The following is an 11,689-nucleotide window of genomic DNA, read 5'->3' on the forward strand; positions in this document are numbered from 1 at the left end:
CCCGAGAGCTTGCTGGCCACCTTCAAAGAACGCACAACGGATGACAACCAGCTCTACATCGTGGGCAAGGTCGTCCAACCATTAATTAAGGCAGCTGATCACTTTTTCGTTTATTTTCTCAGGAGGAAGGGCTCTCGGCTTGCTTTTGGAGCTCTGCGATGCGCCTGGCCCTGTGCGCCTCGAGGATGGCGGCGCACTGGGCGTGGTTGTTGTGCTGGGCCAAGTAGTGCGGCGTGCGCTGGCGCAGGTCCTTCATCTGATATCGCGCGCCGTGCTGCGGCCGATCACACAAATTGAAAGTGTGATTATTATTTGTAACAACAAATATATATAAAAAAAAATCGAAAAAGAAAAGGGGCTCGTACGTTGAGCAAGAGCTGGAGAGCCTCGGCGGCTCCGTTGCCGGCCGCGTAGTGCAGCGCGGTGAGGCCCAGATTGGCGCGGGCGTCCAACTGGCGTTCAGTCAGAGAACACACGTGCGCACACGACACGACACGACACGACACGACACGACACGACACGACACGACCAACGACACGACACGACACGACAACATTGTCAGTGTTTTGTCTTTGAAAGAAGGAAAGGGCGCACGCACTTGTGGATGCGGCAGAGCGAGCAGCACGCGCAGCACTTCGACGTGATTCCTCGCCGCCGCTCTGTTTGGCACCAGCCCACAAGTCAGCAGAAACAGAAGCGCACGGTGCGTGTCGTATGTCGTGTCGTATGTCGTGTCGTGTGCGCACGTAGATGAGTGTACATTGAATGAAAGAAAAGAAGGCCGACGTACATCATGAGCGCGGTGTGGCCGTGCCTGTTGACGACGGTCACATCGGCCCTCAGCTGCAGCAGGCGGCTGACCTCCTCAACATCCCCGCGCCCGGCGGCCTCTATCAGCTGCTGACCTCTGTACACACCGTGAGAATGTACCAACACGTGCATGTGCGGCGTGTGCGGTCGTGTCGTGTCGTGTCGTTGGTCGTGTCGTGTCGTTGGTCGTGTGCGCGTCGTGTCGTGTCGTGTCGTACAATGCGTGCGGATTTTCACGGACGGGGGCGGTGGCGGTGGCGGTGGCGGTGGCGGGTGCGGCAACAGGCGGTGGGGGTAAGGGTATGACTGGCTGGGCAACCTGGGGGTGAATCGCAAGACACACACGTACAACGCTCCATCATTTGCTGGTGTGCCATGCGTGCCGTGTCGTGTCGCGTGTCATGTTGCGTGTCATGTTGCGTGTCATGTTGCGTGTCATTGGTCGTGTCGTGTCGTTGGTCGTGTCGTGTCGTTGGTCGTGTCGTGTCGTGTCGAGGAGAGATTACGAGTGGCGAGGGTGGTGTGTCATCAGTCTGGCTCCCGAGCGAGAACTGTTGGCTGGCCTCGGGCTCCGTCGTCGTCGTCGCCATGGCCGTCGTCTCCGCCAACGGTTGCGGCTGCAGCTGAGGGAACAGGTCGGGGCTGTTCTGGACCTCCTCTTCCTCCTTTTTCTCCTCCTCCTTCTCTTCCTTTTTCTCCTCCGTTTCCTTTGGCTTTTCCTTCGTCGCTTTCTTCTCCATTTCCTGCGGCTTCTTCGCGTCTTGCTCGGCCACCGCCGGCGTCGCGATGCTAACGATGATCGCACGAGGGAGCGCCGGCGCCGGCGCCGTCGCTGTCGCCTCCTCCTTCTTCTTCATTTTCTTTTTTTCAGGCGTCGTCGTCTTCTGCAGAGGGGTCGTCATGATCTCGTCGATGGCCTGCAGGCCCCAGTCCTCCTCGCGCACCTCCTTCTCTTCCTCTTCCTCTTCCTCATCTACTTGCTCCTTCCTCGTCTTCTTCTCCTTCTTCTTTATCTTCTGCGACTTCGTCTTCGGCTTCCTCTGCGCCGCAGCCGCGGCCTTCTTCCCGCCTCGCGGCTGCTGGGCGGACGTTCCGCGCCGCTGCCGCTTGGCCGCCGGAGGCTCCGCTCCGCCTCGTCTTCGTCTTCGTCTTCGTCGAGCACCACCGCCGCAGTACCCTCGGACGCGGGTCGCTTCTTGCGGCCTCTTGTTCTCGGCGGCGTCACGACTTCCTCTTCCTCCATTTCGTCGTCGCTTTCGCTTTTCTTGGCCGCCGCTTTCGCTTTCTTCGGGGATGCTGCCTTGGTGGCCGCGGCCCTCGTCTTGCGGGTGATGCTGATCGGGTTGACCGACGATGATGACGACGATGATGATGAAGAAGACGATGAAGACGACGACGACGAGCGCGTACTAGGCTTGGGCGTGAGGTTGATGTCGACCTCGAGGACGTCGTCCTCGTCATCTTCCTCTGGATCGGCCTTGTACTCTTTCTCATCTTCTTCCTCTTCCTCTTCTTCCTCTTCCACTTCTTCCTCTTCTTCCTCTTCATCGCTCGGTATCTTTTCCTTGCCCTTTCTCCGCCTTTTCTCTTCGCGCACGTTGCCTTCTCCTTGCTTCAGGGCCTCCTCTACACTCATCGTTTGCTTCTGTTTTTGTTTTGGTTTTGTTTTTTTGGGGTTTTGTGAGTGATGGACCATCGCAATGCCCTACCACACCACACGCACACAACACACGCACGACACACGACACGCGCGCACGATACGGCAAGGAGATGAGGAACGCACGGGAGGTTTGCAGGGCTTGAGCGTCTGCGCGTTCACATCCAACTTCTTCTCGACAAAGAAGAGGCTCGCCAAGCGCGACTTGATTTTCTGTGTTTTACACACCCCACACAAACCACACGCAAACGCACCACCGCACACACCGCACACACCACACACCACACACACCACACACCACACACGGCGCTCCGTGAGATGGAACAAGCGGAATGTGGGCCGGGCGGTGGTTGGGTGGTTCCGTACCTTGTTGAGAGCGGGAGTAGCGAGGTCGGGAAACTGTGCCTCGAGCTCCTGCCGCGTCTTCTTCTCTATCGGGAGAAACTCCTCCTTGCTGAGGACTGCACCACACAGTGCGTCAGATCGCGTCGCGTCACGTCGCGTCACGTCGTGTGTGTGTGTGTGTACCGAGAATCCTGCGAGAGATGGAGTTGACCGGGTTGGGATCAATGTGGTTGCTCAAACACAGCTCTTTGACGTGGAGGTCGTCCACCAGTTCCTCCTGCGCGCGCAGAAGCCAATGAAGCCAATTAATTATCAACATAACCGAGGTCTCAGACCGCACACGACGAGCAATGGCGCCACACGACGAGCAATGGAGGGGGCCGTACGGGCACGTCCTGTGGGCGGTACAGCCACGAGCCGCGCATCTCAAGTTGGCCCGTTCGTGTCTACAATCAAACAAGGAAGCTTTGATCAGTAACGCGCGTGCACACATACACACACGACACACACACACACACGACAAACACACACACACACACACGACACACACACACACACACACACGACACACACACGACTACGCACGCACCACACAATCGCCACACATACATGCAGAAGAAGGTGGGAGAGAGGTACCTCGTAGAGCTCGTCGATGATGGCGTACCAGTCATCGGCCTCGTCTTCTGGCCGCAGGGTCACACAATCGCCCACTCGGTAGGTCGTTCCAGCGAACACGAACCCCTGCCAACGCGCAGGCGCGGTTGCGTGAACAAAAAAACAATAACTTTGCAGTGGTGCGTGTGCGGTGGTGCGTGTGCGGTGGTGCGTGTGCGTACGCGATAGAAAGTTTTGCCACTGGTGCCCCTGCGCTTAGGCGGCAATATGGGCTTGCCGATCCATTGGACAATCGACGACAACTGCAACGCGACACACGACACACACGACACGCACCACCGCACACGCACCACCGCACACGACACACACGACACGCAGTTCGTTAGGTTGGGACGTGCAGGTGCGCAGCGAGGGGTGGCAGGGGTGCACCTTGTGCATCTTGAGGGCGAGCTCCTTTTCCTTGCGCCGCTTCTTTTCCTTGTCGTCCCCGTGGATGACGAAGGCCGCCTCCTTGAGCAGCTCCTTCGTCTCCTCCTCGTCCAGCTCCACATCTTCCACCACCTCCTCCTCTTCCGAAGTGCTCTGCTTCTTCTTCGTCTTCTTCTGCTTCTTCTGCTTCTTCTGCTTCTTCTTCCTGCCGGTCGTCATCGTCGTCCGCTTGCCCTTGCTCAACCGCTTTCGTTTCTTCGTCGTCGTCTCCACTTCCTCCTCTTCTTCCATTTCTTTTTCTTTTTCTTCGCCGCCATCGTCAGAGTTGAGGAGTTCGTCCAGTGGCGATTCGGGGACCACCCTTCGCGGCTTTCTCTTGGGCGTCGTCAGCTCCCTCACCATCAGAATATCATCTTCTTCATCTTCTTTCTCCTTGGCTTCGTTCGTCTTCTTCTCCTCCTCCTCCTTCTTCTTTTCCGCCTTCTCTTTCTTCTTGTCGATCACCATCGCGTCGTTATCCTTTTCCTCCTTCTCTCTTTCCTTTTCTTTCTCCTTTTCTTTTTCGCCGTCGGCCCCGGGGAAGTTGAAGCCGTCGAGCTCGTGGTCGGAGTCGTCGTGGTCAGCTAGGATCTCTGCCCGCTGCCGCTGCTGGGCCTTACGCGCTTTGTAGTCCCGGATCAGCGCGGGCGCGTCCAGGTCCTTCTCCGCCACCCATATCGCTTGGGCGTCCGGCCACTTCACCTGGTATTGCACGGCTCCCTGCAGCACGACACACACGCACACGCACACGCACGCACACGCACACGACACGCACACGCGTAAGTCGAATTGGGGGACAAGGAGAGAATCATAAAGGAGGCGGTTACCCTGAACTTGCGGTCACTGAGGATCGATTCGGGGTTGTGTAGCTTCTTGGCAAGCCGCTTCTCGTTGATGCGCTTCAGCTCCTCCTCCTCCTCTCGTTGGGCCTGCAGCTTCTTGTTGAGCTGATGGACCTCGAAATCGCTGTGCAGCCCAACAGCAAGCTTCGAATTAGCAATCATGATAATGAGAATAATGAATAATGAATAATGAATAATGAATACTAACAAAAACACCAAATCAAAACAATAAAAATAAAAAAAAGTGAGCAACACGCCACTTACTGGATGAGCTCGGGACAGTGCGTGAGGTTGCTCTTGGGCTCCCATGTGTTCTGATTCTCGGGGTACCCCAGCCATTTCACCAGGTACTCGAGTTGGCCCTGCGCGGGACAAGCACACATCAGCTCAAACACAAACGCAAAGCGTATGCGACACGACACACGACACACAATACACACGAAGTGACCCAAATGACAACTCGGGACAGCGGGTCTCCGTACCACACCGCGGCGCACTTCGCGGATGGCCTCCACTTCCCAGTGGTCGACATCTTGTTCGTCCTCCTCCTCTTCGTCCACTTGCGCCTCGCCTACATGCCCCAAACGAATAAATGAATTCCCAATTCCGAAAAAGCAAAGAAAAGATGTCAATACAATAAGTTATTTATACAATAATAAAATCAAACACAAAATAATAATATATAAAATACAAAATACAATAATAAATAAATAAATAAATGTTGTTCGCACCTTCTGTCAGGAGAAGCGTGTGGACGCGGCCAGGGGCGATTTGGAGCATCTTCCGCTTGCCGAAGCGCGTGACCCGCACGGGCTGAGTCGCCGCACAGGAAACCGCGCACGTTAAACACGCACTGTCAGAACTCCCCGATCTCATTCATCATCATCATCATCATCATCATCCTTCAGCTTTGGCTCAAATGAATAAGAGGAAGAACAACCTTCAGCTCCTTGCAGGGCTTCGCAATCCCCAGTTGGCCGCTGTCGCCCTCGCCAAACGCCAACAGCTCTCCCTCATCTGAGCAGAAAGCCCAAAAAACAATAAAAAATAAGAATTAATTTCATAACACACGACACGACACGACACGACACGCAGCAAACGCACGCACGCATACAGTGTCGCGTACCCGTTGTGACAAAGGAGAAATTCCAGCCGGCGCCGATTTTGGTCACGCCTCTCCCCCGCAGGGCCTCGACCACAGTGGGTTCGTTTCGTGCGGTGGTATCGCCAAGACCCAGCTGCCCCACTAACGCCGGCACATATTAGCAAAAAATGTGTAAACATACGTAAATATCGCACAAAAAAGCGCACATAGAAGAAGCCGCAGAAGTACCTTTATTGTTGCCCCAGCTGTAGAGCGTCCTGGTGCCTTTGTCGCCGATAGTAATGCAGAGCATGTGCTCGCCGCCGCACGCGATCTCGGCCACACTGCCATTGGTACAATGGCACCCCAGAATAACAAAATATGTTAAAAAAATTCAGGTCGGTAAGGCTGCCGCACGCAACGAAATACAATGCAACGCACCGCTGTCGGGCGGGAAAGCGGACCAGTCGCGGCGTGCTGCAGTCTTCCTCGTTGCCATAGCCCAGCTGGCCGTCCTTGTTCACGCCCCACGTGAACAGCTGCCCAGCCTCTGTTGGGTGTCATTGCAATAAGCAAAATGTTTGAAACAATAATGATAACAATAAGAATTATAGATAGATAGTGAAAGACTCATTCTCACATAACGCGCAGACGAGGAGGCTTACGGCTGATGGCTGCTGCAAAGCTGTGGCCGCAGGCAACACACGCAATACCCGACAGCCCCATGATCTGTAGGAGGGGGGATTCGGCCCAGCAGTAAGACAGCCATTCAGAACGAAAAGCCTTTCCACGAATTGGTGGACGGGCACACCAAGTACTACTACTACTAGTACCTTATGGGGCACGAGCTTTACGGTCAGATCGTCGCCGTGGCCGAGTCGTGCGCCGCTCCCGCCCCACGAATAGACGTTGCCGCCCTCTGTTGTCGTTGGGGACACGCAAAATTTACTAGTTAGTTAAGCAGGCGTTGTGTGTTCGTAGGTTTAAACCTACTTCCACTGTTGCAGGGACAGATACGCCGTGCGTACCGGTGAGCGCGAGGACAAAATGCTCGCTGGCGGCGATGCTCGACACTGGCTCGCTGATTCTCGCCTCAACTGGTACATCGCTAGCCCTATGTGGTGTGTGTGGTGGTGGTGGGTGGTGGTGGGTGGTGGTAGTGGTGTGGTTAGTGTTGAGTGCTGACATACTCATTGGTTGGTTGGTTGGTTGGTTGGTTGTCAGGATGTAATGTACTTTGTGAGGCCATAGCCGAGGCACCCCATTTGCCCAGAGCCAACAGCCCGCACCTCTCCGTCCTCTGGTCATGTGAAAGCGGAAAGTGAGTGATGCGCGGGGCAAGGAGCAGCGAGCAGTAGCGGCGCACCTGTCAAGCCCACGACGAATCCCAAGCCGCACGCAATGCTCTTCAAGTTGAGCTTGGAGAGCTCCGGCTGTGTGTCGTGTGTGTGGGTGTGTGGTGTGTGTAATGTGTGTGGTGTGTGTGTGTGTGTGTGCGTGCGTGCGTCACCGTCGAGCGAGACATGTCAGAAAAGCACTAGAAATCGTGGTTAAGCAGGTAGTACGTGTAGTGTGGGCATGCTCCGGTGCTCGTCCCCGCAGCCGCCGTGAAAGAGCCGACCGCACTTGCCCCATATGTACGTCTCACCCGATTCTGTGTGTCGCGTGCAATGGGCCGAAGGTGAATCCGTGGTGGCGACAACGCTTGGGGCAATACTACAAAGAAGCAGAAGAAGAAGAAAAGAATCGAGGAAGACGCACTTGTGATTGCGGCCGACAGGTTGCCACTGGCCGACACCACTGTCGGCTGCTTGCCTTTCAGTTCCTGCATTTCGGGACGAAAACAGGGCAGCCATCAGCGAGCTGCCTCGCACCACCGCACACGCACACGCACCACCGCACACGTACCTGGAGTGGCTGCGGTTGCGCGTAGCGTCTAAAGTCGCCTAGGCCCAGCTGAGCGTCCCTGTTGTCTCCCCTAATAAAATAAAATGCCATCGCAACAGCATCCATCAATATAGAAGTGCGCGGTCGCACAAGTCACAGCGCACGAAAGGGACATAGAAGAGGGAACGTGCCAGGAGAAGACGAGGGTTGGCTGCTCAAGGGTGAGCGTGCCCCTGTCAGCCGAACCGCCCTGAAGCGACGAGAATGAATTTTAATCTGATTAATTGGAGGCATTGATATCCGAGCAATTATTGATCATATTCCAGCGCACCTTTGGATCAGGCTCTTCCATCTTGTTGATTGCAGTGAATGGCTCAGAGATGATTGAGGGCTTCACGTGGAGTCACCCACTGCTCGATGCGTTGTGCCGGTTTTGGCCGGTTTTCTGCTTGGCGCCTTTTTTCAGGGGAGAAAGAAAAAAGAAAAAAGAGAAACAAAAAAGAAATAAACGGAAAGATGAGATCAGCACGATGCACCACAACAACGAGCTTCAGGCCATCTTGGACGCCAACCGCAGCCCCACGCACAGCTGCTCTGATGTATGCACATAGGAGCGACGGATCTGGACCTGTCCGAAGATTGACCTCCACAAAAAGTAGCGGAGGCTCCGGCGGCGGCAAGGCCCACAGCACACCCAAGGCGTCCCTGCCGCGGCACCGTGCCCACCTCGTCAGCGGCGACAGTGCCTCGTACGCTGCTCAACTTAATTGTTCATTTTTTATATAAAATTATTTATATTTATATTTATTTATAAATTATTAAGAATTAACTAATGGGCTGGGCCACAGGTCGACACAGTGGCTGCGGCGGCAGCTGAGCGACCCCTACGTACGGTACGCGTACAGCCGGCGATGGGCCTCTTTGTGTGCAGCCAAAGCTGTGATGCCGATTGAAGCTAAACCATCTCTTTTTTGTTTGTTCACCCGAACAACTGCTGTTAACAGCCAAGCCAAGCAGGAGAACCTGGCATCGCGAGCCGCCTTCAAGCTCCAGCAGATCGACGACAAGCACCACATCCTCAAGTTTGACTTCACCGCGTTTGTTGATGTTGCCATGTTGGATGTTGCTCACGCGTGTCGTGTGTGTCGTGTGTGTCGTGTGTGTCGTGTGTGTCGTGTGTGTCGTGTGTGTCGTGTGTGTCGTGTGTGTCGTACAAAAGAAAGGGCAAGTGCGTGTTGGATCTGGGATGCTCGCCCGGCGGATGGACCCAGGTGGCCGCCAAGCGCGTCGCGGGTAAGGCGGGCGGTAGACCGGGCCTGGTCGTAGGGGTCGACATCAAACGTACCTCGCCTCCTCCCTCATTGCTGCTCTTTCTCATCTTTGCCGTGCGTCGTGTGCGATGGTGCGTGCGGCAGCCGTCGATATTGTGGTTGATGGAGCGACGTTTCTGCAGCTGGACATGTCGAGTCCTGATGCGTTGCCGGCCATCATCAACGCCATGGAGCAGGTACCAACCCCCCCCCTTTGTGATGGTACTTTGTTGGCCGCCACTGACTCCTCGCACCCCCCCCCCCGAAGGGAGGCTACGACAAGGCAGACGCTGTCATCTCCGACATGGCGCCCTCCGCCTCGGGTACGCCGCCGCAGCGCCGCCGACACGCCTCTGGCTTTGGGTCGACCAATGGCGTGGCGAACCGACTTGACTAACTTACATGCGCGCTCGCCAACCCAACCCAACCCAACCAACCAGGAATCAAATCTGTGGACCACATACGACTCATGGTTGGTTTTCCCCAAGTTTTGCCTCTACACACCGCTATGCACTCAACACACAAACACGACACACGACACACGACACACGACACACACACGACACACACACACACACACACAAACACAACACACACACACACACACAACACACACATCACAACAACAAACAAACAACAAACAACAGGAGCTTGGCGAGGTGGCGCTGGGCATAGCGGAATCGGTGCTGGCGCCTGGCGGGTCCTTCCTGGCGAAGGTGTCGCGCGGCGGCGAGGAGAACCAGTTCAAGGACAGGCTCGTCGACCTCTTCAAGGTACGCCGCGATTGCGTGCGTCGGTTGTGTTCGTGCGTGCGTGCGTGCGTGCGCCTGTCTTACGGCCATTTGCGGTGACAGGAGGTGGTGAGCGTCAAGCCAGATGCCTCGCGATCAGACTCAGCGGAGATCTACTTCCTCGGCAAAGGCTTCGGCGCCGGCAAGAAGCCACCACCTTCATAGGCGAAATACAAGATTTTTAGGATGGATTATTGTTCTTATTATTTGCTGCATGCATTTCTTGTCCCTCCCACTCCGCAGGATGGGCTCATGGCGGTGCTTGCAATGCGGCTTCCATATGGCGGTGTTTGCCCACCACAACCACATGACCACCCACAACCTGGTCTTTTCAGAGCAAGCTGCATGCTTTCAAAAGGACTGGAATTCAAATGAGTGTCACATCAGAATAGCCTACAGAACGCTTGAACTTGTGCTGTGCTTCTGGTTGGTGGGCTGAAGCAAGGCTCCTGGGCCTTTCTTGTATTGGTTAGGCCTCTCACCTCTTCACAGATGGCAACAGGCACAGTCTCAATTGGGGGGGCCTCTGAGTTTTTCTCTGCTTCAGCATGGAAAGCACTGTGCATTCCTGAAATCAACATAGTTACTGTGGACTAAATCACAAGGTAACTACCCTCATCTCACATGCAAATTAGGGTTAATATGTGCCCCAGAAGACCCCACTGACTTCTCCCAATGCTCCCTCCCATCTTGAGATGGGCTGGAGTATTGAATGTGTCTTTGCCACCTGTGAACTGCTGCTGGCCATGAAGGCCAGCCAATGGGTACTGCTTATCCCCTAGTATCCATGCAGAGAATGTTGCTAAAATCTCATTTAATTATTAATTGAATAAATATACATATCTACACATGACACACACACACTGACACACAGACCAGTGTGGTGAGACCTGCCAGGCCCTAGTGCACAATGTGGTGTGCATGGCTGCTGGTCTGCCAGTCATGTGTGTGGTGTATGGCCACTTGGAGGCTGTGCACCACAGGTGTGTCAATCCTTGTCATGTCCTCCCAGAGCTGAGATGCACAGTCTTGAGAGAGGCAACCAAAATCCCCTGCTATTTCAAAGTGAAGTTAGTGGTAAATATTTTATGTGCCTTCAAAAGTGGTTCAGGTGAAAGGACCACACACAAGGACCATGAGAGTTCTCCTCACTTTTTGGTTCAGAAACCAAGTGGTAGCCAGTGAAACAGCTGAGAAGAGCAGGAACAAATTTGTTCCACCACCAATTATCTTGGTCCAGCACCTGGGACCAGTAGCCCCCAGCCGGGGAAGACGTTGAAGGGGACATCGCTGGAAGGGGAAGTCTGGGCATGATATCCCATGGCGAACCCCGCACGGCGAAAACTGTTCCTTCCGGTATGACCCCTTTGCCAGGCGTCCTAACGCGGGAAGCGACAACAACGCGTAGGCAGATACTTCCCGGTTGACCTTTATCCACCGCACCGGTCGTGAGCTTCTCCGCCAGTCCGGGCAGGCAGTAGAAGGCGGCCTCGCGCTTGAGCCGCTTCCTCAGTCCCTGGTCGAGGTGCTCCACGTCGAGGTCGCCGTCGCGAGGTACTGAAGAACGTACTTGAACAGCTCCGGTCTATGAAAATGCGCCCGTCAGCCCTCCGCTTGAGTTCGTGCCGCCCACTGAACATGGCCGCGAGCATCGAGTCTTGGCGAAGAAGGGTGGTACGGGTAGTCGAGTACAGCGTGCCCCCAACGTTCAAGTCCACAACACCGTCATCCTCCGCACTCGCTTGCATTTTGGGGGATTGCGCAATAGGGTTCCCGGTTGGCCCTTCTCTCTTCGTTTTCGTTTTCATTTTCCCTTTCGCTTTCATTTCTCTCCCGCTCTCCGCGTTCCTTAACTCCGAAAATGCGCAATAAATAATTAT

General features: G+C 55.0%; 2 protein-coding genes and 1 pseudogene across 2 annotated transcripts; 1 reads left to right on the plus strand and 2 right to left on the minus strand.

Moving 5' to 3' along the window:
- Positions 1–118: 118 nt before the first annotated feature.
- Positions 119–8,060, minus strand: ACA1_215660 (chromo' (CHRromatin Organization MOdifier) domain containing protein; the record flags this gene model as incomplete). Its single annotated transcript, XM_004337060.1, has 30 exons — positions 119–274; positions 366–452; positions 599–659; positions 791–907; positions 1,363–1,879; positions 1,900–2,515; positions 2,594–2,680; positions 2,834–2,928; positions 2,996–3,089; positions 3,199–3,258; positions 3,449–3,553; positions 3,649–3,729; positions 3,857–4,615; positions 4,723–4,861; positions 5,002–5,099; positions 5,220–5,308; positions 5,469–5,550; positions 5,678–5,754; positions 5,864–5,983; positions 6,071–6,165; positions 6,263–6,360; positions 6,655–6,740; positions 6,850–6,935; positions 7,058–7,121; positions 7,188–7,254; positions 7,387–7,475; positions 7,583–7,646; positions 7,730–7,799; positions 7,873–7,958; positions 8,040–8,060. The coding sequence occupies 30 exons, from the start codon at positions 8,058–8,060 to the stop codon at positions 119–121; spliced, it is 4,266 nt and encodes a 1,421-aa protein (XP_004337108.1).
- A 178-nt stretch (positions 8,061–8,238) lies between these two features.
- Positions 8,239–9,974, plus strand: ACA1_215670 (annotated as a pseudogene).
- A 1,265-nt stretch (positions 9,975–11,239) lies between these two features.
- On the minus strand, positions 11,240–11,635 carry ACA1_215680 (uncharacterized protein; the record flags this gene model as incomplete). Its single annotated transcript, XM_004337061.1, has 1 exon — positions 11,240–11,635. One exon carries the CDS (start codon positions 11,633–11,635, stop codon positions 11,240–11,242), a length of 396 nt encoding a protein of 131 aa, XP_004337109.1.
- Positions 11,636–11,689: the final 54 nt, after the last annotated feature.

The sequence above is a fragment of the Acanthamoeba castellanii genome (genome assembly GCF_000313135.1).
Source record: "Acanthamoeba castellanii str. Neff unplaced genomic scaffold scf7180000084758, whole genome shotgun sequence".
NCBI lineage: Eukaryota > Discosea > Longamoebia > Acanthamoebidae > Acanthamoeba > Acanthamoeba castellanii.